Raw genomic sequence first — 19875 nt, 5'->3', positions numbered from 1 at the left:
GAGTCCCTCACTGCTGGTTTAAATCCCAGCGAAACAGCCTCCATTTTTTTTTTTTATTGGCCCGTATACCAGCATATGGGCCAATCAAAAATCACTAAACACGTAGCTACTTGCTTTTAATGCGGAACTTCAAGCAGTTCTGTATTAAACACAAGTAGCTCCATTTTGCGATTTTTTTTTTTTTTTTGATTGGCTCGTATAATGGCATACGGGGCAATCAAAAATCACTAAACATGGAGCTACTTGTGTTTAATGCAGAACTGCCTGATGTTCCGCATTAAACACAAGTAAGCTCCGTGTTTAAAGACAGACCTTTTTTTTTTTTCCTTCACCTAGCGTGAAAGACCTTTTTTTTTTTTTTGTCCCTACCTGGCCAGTTGGAAATCTGGCAACCCTGATTCCCCCTTACAGCAGCTTTTCAATATCGCCTTCAAACAGGGTTTGTACTGAACAAATGTAGGACTGCAGCAGTCATTCCCCTGCATAAAGGTGAGACATCAACTGACTGTAAGCTGAAATGCTGACCCACCTCACTTTAAGGCTATGGAAATGATCACCATGGAATTAATCAATAAAGACATAGGCAACCTACAGAGTCTTGCTGTGAACCAGTTCAGCTTTGACAGTGGCAGATCCTGCTTGCATAACCTTGTTAACCTTTTCAAAAAGAGCCAGAGATGAGGGAAAATCTGTACACACTGCATATTTGGACCTTGCAAAGGCATCTGATACCATCCCACACTCTGGCATAGTTGACAAACTTATACAGCTAAATGTAAATCCCGGTGTAACTTGCTGGAAAGCTAAATGGCATCAAGTTTACAGGCATCTGAAAATATGGTCAGCCATAAACCGTTTACATCAGTTTTAACCTCTGAGAAACAGATGCCAAAGAAGAGTAGCCAGGATAGGACTCTGAGGTACAGCACTAGTGACAGGTCTATGGGAGGATATTGCTCCACCCAAGCTAATATCCAGAGTTTTAGCTGTGAGCCAGTTAGCTTTCCAGCAAGTTACACCGGGATTTACATTTAGCTGTATAAGTTCCTCCAGAGATAACTGGTGTTAAAGCCATGTCCTAAAATTAAATGTCAAAAATGCGTAATAGTATCCTTCAGCAAATATGACATCCCCAGCAAGTGCCACATAAACAACACTCCCCTGAAAACTGACCCAACAGTAGGGGACCTGTAGGACACTGAGCTGTCATTCAACCCTCAAATTTCCACTATTGTTAGGAAATCCTTTTTCTTTGCCAACTTATTAGTAAGGATGTGGTAGCCAGGTCCAGAGAGATCATCATTCCACTGCATTCTGCACTCAATAAGCTTGTCATTGAGTACATTTTCCCCAGTGGTATGTACCAGACCAAACATCTTACGCAAGTCAAGGGCCAAAGTGCTTTCTCATTAAAAAACAGGGGCCTAAATTACAAAAGCTACAAGGATCCCCCCAGGGCCCCATTCCCACTACTCACTGTCTTACAGATTACCGAGGGATGATCACTGCCTTCCATACAGAGCCTCTACCAACCCCACCTTTTCAGATCTACTACACATCTGCAAGTCCAGTTGTGTCAGAAATAGCCACCCGAGGCCTAAATCTCATTTGTAACCTAGGTAGAACAAGCTGGATAGTTCATATGTCTCACAGAGAATGCCACTTCTTTGAAATTTCCTTCTATTTCATGTTAAACAAAGAACATCCCTTATTCTATTCAAATGTAATCTGGTCAAATAGATGGGAAACAGAAAGTTCACCCAGGTCTTAGCACTGTTGCCCTTTATGAGAAAGGGAAATATAAATACCTGCCCCGGGCTGTTCTCATAATAACATGCCTTGAGTAAAAAAAAATACACAAAAGGCCAGACCAAATAAGCTTTGGGTAATACATGACTAGGTTTTAATAAGATCCTGTTGAATCATTATCTTTGTAAGTACCTATAAACTGAATATATGGCTGACTATGCTTTATCAGTATTTGCTCCAGACATGATGCACAATACATTACTATTGTAGATGACTAAAATGAAATACTAAGGTTCATTTGTCTAACAGCAGAGAGCATCCTCAATACACAGTTCAGAGAGCAGATTGGTTATTTGTCAGTGCCAGCTCAAATTATTTTTAAATGCACTTGGCTACAGTTACTTAATACAGTAAACTCTCAGTTAACCGGAGCTCAAGCAACTGCATTCTCAAGCAACCAGAAAAAAAGAAATATGAAAAACTCAGACATGGCAGGATAAAAACAAAGATGATTTATTACCACATATAATGCAAGTGTTTTCACGGTTTAACCATGGTCTGATGAAGAGGTTAGTTAAACCGTGAAAGTGCTTACGTTATATGTGGTAATAAATTATCTTTGATTTTATCCTGCTATGTCTAACCAAGTGTTTTATATTACTAATATTATGTATGTTCTCTTTTGGTTAGTTTTCAAGGTGTGAGCTTTATTTTTGTTTTTCTCTAACCAGAAAAAAAGTTGAAGAACTACAGTATAGTTTTCATGTGTTGCACTTTGTTTCCCCCCACAGAAACATACTAGAGTTTGAGTCTTAAAAAGGAAGATAGGAATAAGTTTCCTCTCTCCCCACCTGAGAACAAGTCAAACCCACTTGAGAACAAGTCAAACCAAACAAATAGCATCATGTACAGTATTAGTCAGGTCTATTTTTAATAGTAACTCTCAAGCAACCAGAAACTACAGCTATCCGGCATCTACCAATCCTCATGGATGCCATTTAACTGAGAGTTTACTGTAAACAGTATTGTTTTACTCTAGCTGACAAACTACCCCAAAAAAGCACTTCAGATGCTTTAAGTAGTCTTTGCATTAAATTGCAAATACCTCAGTTTTCTCCTCCTATTTGTAATAAATATTTCACAAGCTAACCCCTGCATCATGGAGACTCGCCAAGTAAAGTGACTGTAATTGAAGTCTGCTGTCATGCAAGAAGATGTAACTACATATAAGGGAAAAGTACATATGCATCTGTTTCTAAGACACAGGGGTAACATTAGCACTGTACTGTCAAGTTAAATTTCTATTAATAAGCCTCTCCAACATTTTGTAGCTCAGGCAAGTGCTTATCAGTCTGAAATTTGTTTCTGTTGTCGCCGCTTGCACGTTTATAAATAGCATGATTATATTTTGATTGGCTTATATTTTGATTGTTCGCTGTCTGTATGTGTGACAGTTTATTTACAGTTTTAAAACTGGTTAACTCCACTGCTACATCCTGTACATGTGTAATGTTGTATACCGTGTTTATTGTTTCCTCATTATATCAGTATATTGTACTTCTATTGCCTGTTGGCTCAGGACATGGGTGAAAATTGTCTTTGATCAGCCCATCTACCCAGTTAACTAACTAATGTATAAACAAGAAGCCTGTACTTTCCCAAAGCATGGGACATTCCCACAAGGTGAAGTCTTGTTCATCTAGTACTATCTTCCAAATACCCTGGTTTGCATCTAGTACTGACATACAATTATCAATGGCATTTTGAAACTTATTTGTCTGTAACCAGTGAGTAATCTTTTCTTTTACTTGTTTTATTCAGGTGTTGTAGATCAGTGCAAATAAAAATCATTGAGTTGTAGTAACACTGAGGCTTTCTATATGTTTGTTTCCTGTTCATCACTCTTCTGATTACAACAAACACGTTTCAAGGAGCATGTATTTATTTATTTGACATTTGTTGATCAGGAAAGTCTGACTGGGTCAGGAATCCATTTTCATCGGAAGCCTGGGGAGAAAAGCTTCACAAAGTAAAAGACAAATGCAGTACAGTTGTAGTTGTGTCTTGTGTGATATAGAAATATGAAGAGGCTGAGAATATGCATGGGGGGGTGTTTTGTGGGGTTGTTGGAAAAATTTAGTAAGTTACGTATAATATCTATGAAATGTGTGCTGAAAACTTCTTCTATTTGGGATGGGATTTTATTGATATTAGAGGATGGCCTTTATTTGGTTCCAAGGGTGAGGAATGGAGATATGTTATGCCAAAACGTTTTTGGGTTGTTTTTGTGGGAAGTTAGCTGGTGGGAGAAATAGTGCTTCTTATCATTGTGTAGCATTTTTTGCTTTGTTGTGTAGCTTGTCTTTACTTTTGATAATTTAGATCACTTTTTGTTTTGGCTTTTTTTTTCTGTACTTGCCAGGCTTTGTCTCTTGTTACTAGTAAGTTTTTGGTAGACTTGGTTAGCCAGGGAGCACAATTAGTTTTTATTTTTTTTTGTATGGAGAGGGGCTAGGTGGTCAAGGGTATCAAGGAATATTTTGTTGAAGTGGCTAACAGCATCATCTAGTAGTAGGGTTTTTAGAGGGTTTAGTATGGATCAGTTTATTGATTTTAGTATTGAGTTAAATTGGAGTATTTTTGAAGTCAGACAGATTGTATGAGGTTTTATAGGTGTGGATTTTGGTCCTGTTTGTGTAGGTGGGTAGGTGGTCACTTAAATTATTTGGAAGGATTCCGGACTTGGTGTATTTGGGGGGATCTGAAACTAGGATCCAGTCGAGTGATTACTGACGCTGCAGAATATTTTATTTTTATGTAATATTCTCCTGCCAGTTTCCTAAGCCTGTAAATAAATCAGAGTAGTCATAGAATATTAAAGTGGGTTTGTGCAGCATCTGAAATATCTCTGATACTCTGTTACTAATTTTGAGCACATGCAGTCTTTACCTCTACACTCTGAATTCATTGTAACATCACTAGCTTTTTGCTAGCTGCAGAACTCAAAGCATGAGGAGAATTTTCATCTGTAAGTGCTCCTCTTGGAATAAGAATACTGACAGCAATGTTTGACCCAGTGGTGTCACCAGTGAGCAGGATAACTTAATATACCATTTGGCTCTGACTGTTCAAAAGTATTTTGACAGTTAATTTAACAAATGTATTTTAACTTGACATGAACTGTATTTTTCCCACCATTATGCACTCCTATTTCATTGCTACAGATATATTTGCACAATTCAGTTTATCAATGCTTTTCACTTCCTCTGTGCACATTAGAGCTGTTCATTTTCATATTTCTGTTCAACCACTTTTAAATTATTTTTATAATATTTGTATATACTTTTACACATTTTAAATGAACTTTTCAACACGCATTAACACGCTTTATTAAAAGCAGCATAACTCATCCTCTTATGATTATAGATGTACCTACTGCAAACTTTAAATAAAAATGTTCATGTTCCTTGTCTTATGGATAATTATCTTTCCTTCCTACGTCCATTGGAGTACTACAAGACTGCATCCCAGGACCACTACTGTTTAACTTGTTTATCAAAGACCTATACACAGCAGCCAAAGATGCCAACATAGTACAATACACCAATGAATCTATTCTAATATGTGCTGCTGGACACTACCCATGGTCCATACACCTGGCCAGAAATCCTTCTACTCCATAGAAGCTTGTCTCAACAACTCTCAACTCCTTCTAAATAGAAAAAAGAATATTGTTCGTCCTCCATCTCTCTCTTTCTCTCTCCTCCCAAAAAACTACTATTAATATACTCTTGTCCAACAAGACTCATACCAAACTACTAGGTGTGATTGTAGACCACCACCTGAAATTTGCTCTCCACCTTCAGCAAGCCATAAAGAAGACACACCAAAAGCTACCTTACTAACTCTGTAAAACAAAGCACAGCGACTTCTTTTCTATTCCCCACCATATTATATGCCCCTTGTATCCTAACTATTCTCAACTTCTGTCTATCTGCCAAAGTAGAACAGTGTTAGAATAAAGTAGCCAAATTCACAACCAACTGTCAATATAGATCCATCACCACATCTCTATAAAACAACTAAACTGGCTCAAGCTAAATAATTCTTTGTTGTACTCACAATTAATTACAGCCTTCAGACTACTGCATAACTCTGACAAATTCTTCTCTGTTCACTTCGGCATTCAACCTTACACTACTGAGACCTCTATGTTCATCTGACAAATCATTACTCTCTTTAACTAAACCTAACAACAATCCAGGATACTTGCTGTACTCGCACTTTATTGTTAATAGCTGGGATACTATCCCACGCCACTTAAAAACAGTCTGCAACCTGAAAAAGTAAATGCCAACTGAAACATCACCTGATAGATAAATGTCTCTGCACCTGCACCACCCTGGTTAAACTGGTACTAATATAGCTATATGAATTCATGCCATAACTCTGTGCTGCACAAAACTTAATTCACTGTTGTCACATCTATACTATCCTCTATCATCTCATCTCCTTTGTTTCTTGTGTCTCCTCCCCTTCTTTCTTTCTTTGGGCTGCTCAACTCTTAAGAAACAAGTATTCATACACAACCCACAGCTGTTATTTATAACTGAAACTGTAAATGATGTAACTGATGTTAAGGATGTCTGAATAACGGAACTGTTGCTTATGAATGAAACTGATTGTAAATGATGAAACATTGCAAATTATGTCCATGAATGTCTGCATAATGGAGCTTTTCTCCCCAGGCCTCCAGTGAAAAAGAGCACTTTCAGCCAGACTTTCCTGGTAAACAAATGCCAGTAAATAAATAAATCACATAATCATTTCTTTCATATCCATTCCTTTTGCAGCATATTCTGACTACATGTATTTCTGCCTTATTGTTTAATTCACATTTTATCTTGTGAATGTTCTGTTCATTAGTTATTTCTTTTAGCTGTGTGTAACTTAATTTCACTTTTGCTGTACACATCTAAAGCTTTAGATAACGTCTTTCTTAACACCCTGCCCCCTTTTACATCATGTTTTATACCATAAATCATTTTTATGCTATTGCAGAATCATGTAATTGACCATATTCACAGTCTCTGGCTGTTTGTTATCACTGAGTGACATAAGCATCTGTAATCTGTGTAGGATCCCTTGTCCTGTTGTGTAGTAAATTGCCCATTCTTTGTAGGCCGACAGACAGTAGTCAGTGAATTTTTCCATAAGTGTTGCTAGTTTGCTGTTCCACTCCTTTATAAAAGTTAAAAAAAAGTTAAATACTGTTTTGGTTTCTTCTCCAGCAGTATGCAAAATTGCAGCTCACAGAATATTTCTCATTTAGTTCACTTGCAATAAGAAATAAATCAAATTTCTGGATCACAAGAATCCCGTTTTCTATTAATTTCCCTAATAATGAAAGTAATCCGCTGATATATTTCTACTTCAAATTGTATTTCTGTAATTTCAAATATGTAAAGTCTTGATTTCAAGTGTATTACTTCACTTATGCAAATATTTCACCATAACACAATGCCATATCGTGTTGTAAAGCTTAATAAATAAAAACAGCGATGAGATGTGATCTAACTTCCATGAGGTCTAAATTCCAGGTAAAACGTTGTAAGTTCTTTATACCAAATTACATGCAGATCATGCTGGCTTGCTCAGTAGCCTTAACTTTCTGTGGCGTATGCCTCAAAGTAAATTGTTCTAGTGAGATTCTTGCAATTGTTTAGGAAAGGGCTGTATTGTTGTTAAAACTGAAGATAGTCTGTTACCCTGTAATCTTCTCCCAAGTGCTGCTGTGGATCCCATTACCGTGTTCTGTGTTGTGAATGTTAATGGTCAGAAATCTCTCAAGTAAGTAATGAGTGCAACCTAGAAAAGGGGGAAGTTCCGGTGAGATGCTTGCCATGTAGATAAATGAAGTTCACATCCCTCAGTAGTACCTGAGTTTGTGAACACTGAGATTATTTAGGCTTTAAGGTAAGTTATGAAAGCACTAGATTAGAAAACCAGCAACTGATGTCTACCATTTCCTTAGGTATTTTAAAAATGTTGCCTTCCTGACCACTGCCTTATCACTGTACAACCCCAGTCATTATGAGCTCTGTTTTCAGATTGCTGCCCACTGGTCTGGTACTTTCCTATCACAACTTGAGTCCTTCCTCCATAGTGAAAAAAATACCTTGCACCTTCAGTTGCAGCACTGAGAAAACTGATAGGTACAGACAGATGAAACCAGTGACGTGCCATGCATGGATGCATTCTCTTACCTTTTGATTCCTCCAGCAGCAGACTTAACCTTGACTGTTCAGAAGCATGAATTATGTATATGCTTACCATATTTTTTCATCCCCAAGCCATGTTACTTGCTCTTAATCCCTCCAGGCACCCCTAGGGTCTGTATAGTAGTAGTAATTAATATGCGCCTTGGAAAAGGGGCACAAATATGGGCCACTCATTACCCATTGACTAATAATCTGTTACCAAAACCACCAACAATACTTGGAAATGACCTACCACTACATTGGTGGGTCAGTATACTATGCGAGTTTCAAGTGATTTACTTGACCTGAATGGTTATTTTGTAGGTATTATTTAAAAATGTTTTCCTTAGGTATGCAAGCCATTGTCACTTGATGTGTACTGTATACTTGACAGTATTTAAATATTATTGCTGATATACTGTGGCAGTCATAGTGTATAAAACAAGCTGGAGTAACTGCAGGCTTTCTTATAAGTAAGCTTTATATTTATTCCCTCAGCATATTTTTTTATTTCAGATGTGAAGTGTAAAGCCATAGCTTTCCAACTTAAAAAAGTAAAAAATTGTAATCATTATATTTTAAGGTTTTGCCTTACCTACCTGCTGACCACCAGACCCTCTCTTGGCCAACTAACCCATTGCTCCATCCACATACACTGGGTTGAGAGATGACAACCCATCAGAAGTTACGTTTTTGCCTTAGCAGCCCTAACCCAACTGCATATGCGCAGTAATGTGCCAGTAGCTTGGTAAGCAGTGGGCACAAAAAGGGAGTGTCACTCGCTTCTGTGATTGACTTAACCTTTTAGGATGTTCTTCCTCCCCTTTGAAGCCAGCACTTTTGCGGGAGCTATAGTCTCTACTAGCCATTCCACCACAGGAATGAGCTCCCCCTCTCCTTGAGTAGAGGTAAGACAGCAAATCCATGTTACTCCTCCCTCCCCCACACTGTTTTACAGCAGTCAGTCAAACTGCTAATCAAATTTCAATCACCTGGGTCATAGAGTTTTATACAGTGAAACTGATAAATTACAAGCACTTTGCTAGTATACAGTCCTCCTCATACTGCCTTTTTATTTTTTTTTAAATTTAAGTGCAAAGCCATAGTTACTCAACGTGGAAAAAATACATTTCAGACATTTTGCTGTTGTATGAATGCCACCATACCAATGTATTATTGTGTATTATTCCTCTACTCTCATTACTGATGTTTCTTTGTAATGACATTTCAGATATTTACAGCATTGAAATTACTCATTGCTGCATGTAGACTTTGAATTATAAGGAAGTAAATAATAATTCTGTTTTTCTGACATATGAGTAACTAAAAATATTTCACTTCGTTTCTCAGTCACTAGGCCTGTTATTGACAAGACGGATGATGAGGCAGACTTTCAGTCTTCACCTGAATATCTTCCTCCCCCACCTCTTCATCATGGCGATACATTAGAGGAATCTATGGAACAGCTGAAAAGAGGACTGGAAAGTGGAACAGTACTCATGCAGTTTGAGGTAAAAAAAAAAAAAAAAAAGAATCATGTCTTCCTTGCAACTCACTCCTCCTTTTGTTTTCTTTCGAATACTTCTAAGAGTACATTTCTGTTACCTCTATTATTTATTGAGGATACTAATGGTATCAGCTTTGGCCTGTGTTCTTCTGTTTAGTCCTTTGAAAAACTGGCATAAACAACAGTCTTGTGAAAGTTAGGTATTCTGTATCCTTACCTGCTATACTATATAGTAATTGCTCTTTGTGTCTGTACTCATTTCAGAGTAGCAGTGGATGAGAGTTTATTCCATACAGCAGTAGGTATTAGGCAGGAAGTCATTCTTGGAGGGAATGTCAGTCTATCACAGGATGTGGGTGCCCACTTACACACACACAAAACTCAATCCAAGAGCAATTTGAATAATAATTTTATGCTATTACTGAAGCATATATACACACACACACACACATATATATATATATTTGTGTGTGTTTTATATATATATATATATATATATATATATATATATATATATATATGCATATATTTGTGTGTGTGTGTGTGTGTGTGTGTATATATATATATATATATATATATATATATATATTTTATTTTTATTTTACATTTGTTGACCGGGATAGTCCGACTGGATACATGTTCATTTTCAGCAGTGGCCCGGGGAGAAAAGCTCCAAGGAAACAATTAAGATTACAAGGTAAACAATTAAGATTACAGATACAGAATATACTATGGCTACATACTTAACAAGTTGTACAAATTCCAAAGTTTCGAGATAATACCGGGGGCAGGTCCGGTTTAAGAAACACAACTAAGCTTTATTACAGGTTTTTAACTCAGAGTTAGCCAGGTTTAATACACTGACATAGCCAGCTTAGTGTCAAGTATTGACGGAGTCTTACTTAATTGACTCAGGGTAGAAAGTAAAGTAATATCAGCTGGGAGTGAGTTCCAGGATCTACCTGCAGAGTTGGCAAAGAGAGAGTCACCGGCTGAGTTATTGGTTTTGATAGATTGAACTAGCAGTCTGTTAGAAGATCGAAGGGGCCTGGGATTGTTATAGGGGGTGATAATGTTTTTAAGTACAGGAGTATTGTCTGGGTTGTAAAGGATTTTATAAACCATAATCATTTGGTTATACTGGATCAAGCTGGTCAGTTCTAGCCACTCAAGCTGGTTTAGATTGATGCAGTGGTGTATCCTATAAGGTAGACCAGTGGCAAATCTGGCAGTGTTTTTGTAGCAGATGGAAAGTTTATTGAGAACAGACTTGTTTAGATTAGAGAGTAAAGGAAATGCGTACAGGAGAGTTGAAAGTAGGTGAGGGTGAGCTATGGCAATTTTAGCAGATGGGGTCAAGAAGGCTTTTATCCTGTAAAGTGATCATAATTTTTTTATTGATGGTTTGATTAACATGCAGGTCTAATTTAAGATTGTTATCTATGGTAACACCTAGTAGTTTTGTAGAAGTGTCTGGGGAGATTATAGAGCCATTATTGGACTTTATGGTAAAGGTAAATGCAGTGGACTTAAGAGTTGGTGAGAAAAGTAACAGTTTTGTTTTTTGGGGATTTAAGATCAGATGACGACCAGAAAGCCAATTTTCTATTATGCTGAAGGTGTTTTGTGTAGCTGACCATAGTTCTGTCTGGGATGTGTCTGATCAGATTAGGGTGGAGTTGTCAGCGTATTGGATACAGCTGACTTTTGGGATAACAGTATAGAGGTCATTGACGAAAATAGAGAACAGAAGGGGCCCTAGTGTAGAATCCTAGGGCACACCAAGGGAGTTGGGTAGGAGGTTAGATAGTTTGTTTTGCCAAAGGACAGCCTGCTGTCTGCCACTAAGATAGGAATGGAACCATTAAAGGCCATTAGTATCTAGACAATGTTTTCAGGGTGTGGATTAGAAGTTTGTGATCAACCATATCAAACGCCTTGGAGAGGTCAAAGAAGAGGGCAGAGGATATTTTATTTTGGTTGTGATTATGTATTATATATATATATATATATATATATATATATATATATATATATATATATATATATGTGTGTGTGTGTGTGTGTGTTTTTAAGTCTGAATGATAACATGCGTGAATATATTGTGCTTCAAACATTTATTCTTATTACCATTTTTTTTTCTAACCCATAGAGTACCTTATCTTATGGTAAAGTTAGACAGCAGGCTGGCTTCTTATATGATGGTTTGCTTTAACTTCAGCGAGTATGGTTTCTTCTCAAGATGGACAACACAAACACCATCTAACTATACCTATCTGTGTGTGAGCAGTAACCTATATATGAGTGTATGTACATGTGTGTGTGTGTGTGTGTGTGTGTGTGTGTGTGTGTGTGTATGTGTGTATGTATATATGCTGTTACATGTATATTTGCTTGAATGTATATATGGAAACTTAAACATTTATATACACTTATTCAGTTGTGAAATATCTTGCAATGCTCTACCAGGTTCTTATCTACACTCCTTGTATATTTTGTACTCTTGTATTTTCAGCCAAAAGGGGGAATATCCTCTTATTGTATACTATCCTCTTATTGTATACTAACGGCTGTAAAGTCTACAATCTTTATGCTACTACTCTGTAATGTCTTTTTTGTAAATTTTTCTTCTCTCTGTAAACATATGGAGTTTTTCTCCCCAGGACTTCGCTGAATACAGACACTTGTTGTCCAGTTGGACTATCCTGGCAAACAAATAATTAACTAAAATAATAAAATAAGATAACTCTAGCTCACGGCTTAGACTGTGAAGGATAAGAATCTTTATTTGCCGGCTTCTTGTGGAGAGTACTAAATGTTTAATAACTTCTGTCTACAGGAAGGTGAAGTCATTTGCCAAGTACCACATTGTGTTTGTTGACTTTGTTGCTTTTGTAGTAAGTACTAAAGCAGCACAGCAACTGGTACATGTGGGTGTTTCCTGAGGTCATCTAATTTTTAGTGCTTTAGAGCCGGATAATCTAAATGGGTCTTCCCAGATGATCTTCGTGTTTCACTGTTGTTGACTTTGTTGCTTTTGTAGTAAGTACTAAAGCAGCACAGCAACTGGTACATGTGGGTGTTCCCTGAGGTCATCTAATTTTTGGTGCTTTAGAGCCGGATAATCTAAATGGGTCTTCCCAGATGATCTTCGTGTTTCACTGTTGCAGTCATTACATTTGGTTATCTGCTTGCAGGTAGCCCTCAGTCGGCCTGATTAACAAAGTCTTGGGTCCTGCGTTGGTTGCTGTTGCTTCTTCCATGATGTCAGGGGTATAAGACATGCAGCCAATGCCATTACATCAGTCTTTCTTGCTGTGCGGTGCCCGAAGCAAAAGCAGTTCATAAGTGCCGGTCGGCCGACTCCTGAAATTTTCGTTTTCGAGTTTCAGAACCAAAGTCTTCAACTAAAGTTAATTACTCTGTTGGGGAAACTTTTTCTTGTTCCTTACCGATGTCAGTAAAAGTTAATAATTGCATTACTTGTGGAAAGCAAATACCTCATAAAGATTTTCATTCGTACTGTATTCCTTGCCTAGGCCTTGACCACGACGTACCTTGCTGTCGGTTTTGTGCTTTATTTAATCAGCGCACTATCCGTCATCGGTATATTTTTGCCTCTAAATATTTCGGTTCTCGTTTAATTATCCAGAAATGTCATCGGTTAGCCATCCGACTATCGGGATTCCGAAAAAATGCAAAGATAAAGACAGAGACAGGCTGCCAAGGTCCAAAACTGATGACGACACTTCTCCTAAGTCAGTTGCCAGTTCGCCGGTACTCCGTGAGGTGCATTTGCAGCCCCTGATAACCACTACTTCTGATTCGCAGGCCTCTACTGAGACCCATTCAAAGTCCGGTATGCCGTGAGATGCTTCAACTATGGAACCCAAGGATGTCTCTACCTTGGATGGGTCCGGAGCCGCTGTGTAGGCACCGGCTTCTGAGGGTGTATTCAGGCCTACGGACTTGCATTTTAAACTGGCGCCTCATTCTTTACTTAGACCTAAATCTCGATCCATGCTTAAAAAAACAATGCCTAGGCCACATGCTCAGGCCTCTATGCCTAAAAAACAAATGATAAGAATGGCTGAAGATCTAATAACTCTAATCAGGTGCAGCCAACCCCCCCCCCCCCTTTCTAAGAGGCCTAGGGCGGAAGTTGAATATCAATCTTCTGATCAGGATTCTGTTGTTTCTGATTCTTCTGATGATCTGCATTTGCCCTTATCTACTTATGAAGATTCTGATGCAGAGGACTCTATTCCCTCTGCTTCCCCTCCTGAGGATTTTTCTTTTGGGGAAACCTTACATATTCTTAAGAGAGCATTTCCACTGGGAAAGCCAGGATTTTTCTGATTCAAAAAAGAGTCTTAGGGATTTCCTTGTCCTACCTCAGCATAGGCCTTTAGCTATTCCGCCTGTACTGGACTTTGTTGATGATGCTTTTTCGGAATCTAGTTTGGCCCCTGATTCCCTGCCTCCTGCTCCCAGAAAACCTGACCGATACTACAGGGTCCCTGAGTCCCACAAGTTCCTTTTAAAAAATCCTATTGCAGATCCAGAGACTATTTCACAGGAGCCCAAGGGCATTAAGGCTTCTACTGCTAAAAATCCTACCCCTTCTGATAGAGACTCCAGGGCGCTGGATAGATGGGGTAAGAAGGTTTACACTTCTGCAACCTTGGCCATTAGGGCTTTAAACTGCCAGTTTCATATGTTAAAGTATCAGCAACATGTTATTGGACTGCTTAAACAGAAAATGATGTTGATTCCTGACTTTGTGGAAAATAAAGAATTACAGGATTTAATGCATTCTGCTGAACAAGTTGGAAAACATACTTTGCAATTTGGTTTTGATTCATTAGAAGCCTCTTGCAGGGTGGCTGTTGCTGGGTCTGTGCTCAGAAGGCATGCTTGGCTTAAGGAGCAATCTTTGCCTGATCATGTTAAAGCTAAATTGTTGGATGCTTCTTTAAATCAAGACCGCCTGTTTGGCAACAAGGCTGTGGAAGTTCTTAAAAAGATGGAAGATGAAGGTAAATCTATGCAAACTGTTAAATCATTTTTACAAGTTCAGCCTCCTAGTAGGCACTGGCCCTCTAAGAATTGGTCCTTTCCAGCCACTTGTAGGTCTTCTCAAGCCAAACCCAGACACAGCAAAAACCCCAGGTTTCAGTCCCAGGGGACAGACAGAACTAAGCAGTGGGGGGCCTCCACTTCCAAATCTGGGAATAAGACTCCCCACTATGGTAAACTGTCTCAATGACTTTCTTTTAAAATTTCCAAGCACTTATCAACTGACTGCCCCTTTTGGGGGGAACAATTGCTGTTCATGCAAAGAATTGGGAACGCATTACCCAGGACAAATGAGTTTTAAATATAGTGTCTCAGGGATACAGATTTCACTTCCACATGTTGCCAACACCTAGCGGGTGGCCAGACCTACCCCCAAATCAGTGGGCAGAGGCCCAAAAACAAGTACTTTCTCTCTTAAGCATGGGGGCTATTCAACTGGTACCAGAAGTGGAAAAGGGACAAGGTTTCTACTCGAGACTTTTCCTGGTACCCAGAAAAGACAATTCATGGCGTCCTATCCTGGACCTGTCTACTCTAAACACCTTTTTGGAGATTCCAGAATTCAAGATGCTGACTCTTCACCATTTACTTCCTAGGCTAGACAAAGATGCCTGGTTGGCAACACTCGATTTAAAAGAAGCATACCTGCACATCCCAATCAGGGAATCTTGCAGAAGATACCTATGCTTCAAAGCAGGCTACACGCACTATCAGTTCTCTGCACTGCCCTTTGGCTTATCTACTACACCCCGGGTATTCACAAAGTGCCTAGCTCCAGTTATTGCATTTTGCAGGCAAAGAAATATTCAAATATACCCATACCTGGACGATTGTCTAATTCAGGCAGAAAGCCAGGACATACTTGTGAGTCATCTGGCCTTTGTACAAAGGGTTCTAACTTGTCTGGGGTACACCATAAATGAAAAGAAATCACACCTGGTACCCTGTCAACAAATTATATTCCTGGGAGCAAGCTAGAATACAACTTCCCAGATGGCTTACCTCACGCCAGAGAAACAAATTAATTTGACAACCTACTTCAAACAAGTGGCCACAAAAACCCTGCTATCTGGAAGACAAATACTGCAAGCCTTGGAGTTCATGGCCTCCTGCATTCTTCTAATTCCATATGCAAGACTGCATTTGAGGAAACTACAGTGGTATCTAAAAAGCCTATGGTGTCAGCATTCTCAAGACCTAGAAACAATGAGTCCTATCATACTTTGCGTATGCCTAGAGTTCCTTTGGTGGGCAGAGGCCTGCCACCAAAACAAGGGACTACCTTTCACACCATCCCCTGCCACCCAAACCCTAACAACAGATGCATCAAACTATACATGGGGGGGCTCACCTGGCAGGGAAGTGCATTCAGGGCAAATGGAACCCAAGTCAAATGCACCTACATATCAATCAAAAAGAAATGTTAACTGTACAGAATGCTCTGACAGCCTTCAAGGACCACATTCTTCCAGGACAACTAATGGTAAAGACGGACAACACCACTGTTATGTGGTACATAAACAAGCAGGGGGGTACACATTCTTACCCCCTCTGCAGACTAGCCATGGCACTGTGGAACACAGTCTTGAGCTGCCAAGTGCACCTACAAGCTCAATTCCTGCCAGGAAAATTAAATACACTGGTAGACGGACTAAGCAGAAACCTCATGGACCCACATGAGTGGAAACTGGAACCAAGGATTTTCAACATGTTGACAAGCAAATGGGAGAACCCAGATGTAGACCTGTTTACCTCTCCTCAGAACTACCAATTGGACAAATTTTGCACAAGGACTCCCCACAACCAAGCCTGGAAAGTAGATGCTCTGTCCTTCAGCTGGAAAAACCTATCAGTCTATGCCTTCCCACCTCTGCCTCTGCTCTCCAAAGTACTACTAAAAATCAAACCGGAACAAACAAGGATGATTTTGATTGCTCCAGACTGGCCACGCCAACACTGGTACCCCCTCCTGCGCAGTGTGTCACAGTTATCTCCATGGCACCTGTCTTAGACTCCTTCCCTGCTGTCTCAGCAGGAGAACCAGCTTCTGCACCCTCAGCTTCTAACACGGAACCTTGCAGCCTGGCTAATTCCTTAATCTCTCCTTTACCATCCCACAGCAAACCTGTGATGGATATCATTTTAAAGGCAAGGAGGCCTAGTACTGGAAAATCTTATGCTGAAAAATGGAAAAGATTCTGTGCCTAGAACCACACTCAAGGGATGAGCACAGCAGTGCCCAATTTTCCTCAGATTTTACAATACTTAACTGAGATGCTTCACACGGGCCTGTATTTTTCCTCCATTAAAATCCACGCCTCAGCCATTTCAGCTCATTATAACACAGAACCGCCCCTATTCTCTCATCCACTGCTCAAGCAGTTCCTCAGAGGGGCCAAAAATTTGAGACCACCCAGGAGAGCTCCAACCCCAGCCTGGGACCTTAACTTTGTCTTGGAGAAACTCACTCTACCTCCTTTCGAGCCAGCTGCTACTGCAGACTTAAAATTTCTTTCTTGGAAACAGCTTTCCTTTTATCAATCACTTCAGCTAGAAGGGTATCTGAATTACAGGCCCTTATGGCAGTGGAGCCTTTCATCATCTTTCATGCAGACAGGGTGTCCCTCAGAACCAATCCATCTTTCATGCCCAAGGTGGTATCCAGTGTGGCTCTTAATGAGTCCATTCATTTGCCAACCTTCTTTCCCAATTCACAGAATAAAGGGGAACGAATACTGCATTCCTTAGATGTGCACAGACAACTTAAATTCTAATTGGACAGGACTAAACCTCAAATGAAATCTGAACAACTGCTGGTGGCATTTGCTGCAGGGGCAGAGGGGAAGGCTATTTCAAAGCAAACCATTTCTAAATGGATAAGCCATTGCATTCATTTCTGCTATAAGCACCATGGAAAACCTATCCCCAGGGGATCAGACCTCACTCCACCAGGGCTGCATCTACCTCTACAGCCTTTCTCAGAGGCGTCCCTACCAGGGACATCCTAATTTGCCACTGCAGTCTTACAGGGCCTTAAAGCTGGCCCTAATGCTATCTACATTCCTTCTCCCAACCATAGCTTTGGGAATCTACCCAAATGTAATGAGTGCAACAGGGAAACACGAACATAGTACAGTTGTGTACACTTACCATAAATGTAGATGTTCGAGTGTATTCACTGTTGCTGTCCTGGTTACCCTCCCTCCAACCCCCTAACTTCTTTTGACTATACCTCTACTTTCCTTTACTATGCTTAAAAGCCTTTTTGGTGTATGCTTTTTTGTTGGAGGTATATCTTTGTACTTTTATATTTAATTGCTTCCCATTATGGGGGCACCTGACATCTTCGGCAAGAAAAAAACTGATGTAATGGCATCGGCTGCATGTCTTATACCCCTGACGTCTGGAAGAAGCGACAGCAACCGACGCAGGACCCAAGACTTTGTTAATCAGGCCGACTGAGGGCTACCTGCAAGCAGATAACCCAAATGTAATGACTGCAACAGTGAATACACTCGTACATCTACATTTATGGTAAGTGTACACAACTGTACTTTAGGTGGACCTAAGTGGTTTCGGTGCAGAAGAACCTAAAGATTTACAATTGAGTGTGTCATATAGGTTAGTAAATGCAGCAGTAGGATTTGGTATATTATTTCCTGACAAACCTCTATGTAGTTCAGCATAAAAAAACGCAGTTATGATTTCTCTGTCAAATTATTTAAGTGTAAAAAACAAAAAATTAGCTTGAGAACACAATCCCAATAAAGAACACTGGTGTATTATATATGTTAGCAAAAAAACGCTTTCGGAGAGCTCAGTGTCTCTCCTTCATCAGACAAAAAATACTAACAGCTTCCCAGTACATTTATATAATGTTGTTAATTATGCAATCAACTTTAATTAAATTAAAACACCAATTGTTAAAATTTGGAATTAATATTGAAATTAAAACACTGGTGAATAAGAATTCTAAAAAATCTTTGCTCCAAACCAAGCCATTCCTTGTTACCTTAGTTTAAACATATTATTAATAAATACAGAAAAACAAAAAACAATTTTTATCAATGTTTACATACTAAAAATTTAAATCTAGGCATTAGTATGCTACCCTTACATGAAACCAATAAATTTTAAAGACTCAAAACCTTTCAACTAAAAAACATATATTGATTTACAATTCTTATTATAAAAAATTATTATACCGTACAAATATATAAACCAGGATGTTGTTTCATTAGACAATGATTCTACCTTTTCATAGATAGGTACTTTAGAATACAACTAATAGAAACATGGTCATTCAAACCGGGGTGCATATAGGCACCAGTGCGGATTTGCCAAGCCAGTTCATTCATTTCTAACTGAATCTGCCATGGACCACCCCTAATATCCACAGTTATTTTTCTAAGAATAGTAAATTTGAAATGGTGGTCAGGAAATTCTCTCACATGCCTTGCAAGAGCATTATTTAAATCTTGTCTGTTTATAGCATATATGTGTTCATAAATGCGCTGCTTTAACTTCCTTTCAGTTTTACCTATGTAAAAAGCAGCGCATTTCTGACACAAAGCTAAATAAACCACGCTGTTGGACTCACAGTTGAATTTTCCCACTATGTTAAACACTTCATTCCTAATTTTAACCTTTGGGTCAGTGCATACATGCTTGCATGCCCCACATTTAGTCATACCGAAAACACAAAGGTTAGAGGAATGAGGTTTAGCCTCAAGCATGGTTTTTAAGCTACGCCCCCTTCAAATTTACTATCCTATCTATCTACCTAGTACCTATCTATGAAAAGGTAGAATCATTGTCTAATGAAACAACATCCTGGTTTATATATTTGTACAGTATAATAATTTTTTATAATAAGAATTGTAAATCAATATATGTTTTTTAGTTGAAAGGTTTTGAGTCTTTAAAATTTATTGGTTTCATGTAAGGGTAGCATACTAATGCCTAGATTTAAATTTTTAGTATGTAAACATTGATAAAAATTGTTTTTTGTTTTTCTGTATTTATTAATAATATGTTTAAACTAAGGTAACAAGGAATGGTTTGGTTTGGAGCAAAGATTTTTTAGAATTCTTATTCACCAGTGTTTTAATTTCAATATTAATTCCAAATTTTAACAATTGGTGTTTTAATTTAATTAAAGTTGATTGCATAATTAACAACATTATATAAATGTACTGGGAAGCTGTTAGTATTTTTTGTCTGATGAAGGAGAGACACTGAGCTCTCCGAAAGCATTTTTTGCTAACATATATAATAAAC

The 19875-nt window shown here is 38.7% G+C and overlaps 1 protein-coding gene across 1 annotated transcript in view; it reads left to right on the top strand.

Moving 5' to 3' along the window:
• The window catches only part of PTPN3 (protein tyrosine phosphatase non-receptor type 3), a 2272168-nt gene that overhangs the window by 1761894 nt on the left and 490399 nt on the right, over window positions 1-19875 (top strand). The window contains exon 21 of the mRNA XM_044065075.1: window positions 9360-9520. Coding sequence (XP_043921010.1) covers window positions 9360-9520 — 161 coding nt within the window. The remainder of the gene's footprint in view (window positions 1-9359; window positions 9521-19875) is intronic.

Source organism: Protopterus annectens, chromosome 3.part0, assembly GCF_019279795.1.
Source record: "Protopterus annectens isolate FY-2018-M chromosome 3.part0, PAN1.0, whole genome shotgun sequence".
NCBI lineage: Eukaryota > Metazoa > Chordata > Ceratodontiformes > Protopteridae > Protopterus > Protopterus annectens.
The sequence above is the reverse complement of the archived record's forward strand: the minus strand, read 5'-3'. Positions and strand labels throughout refer to the sequence as shown.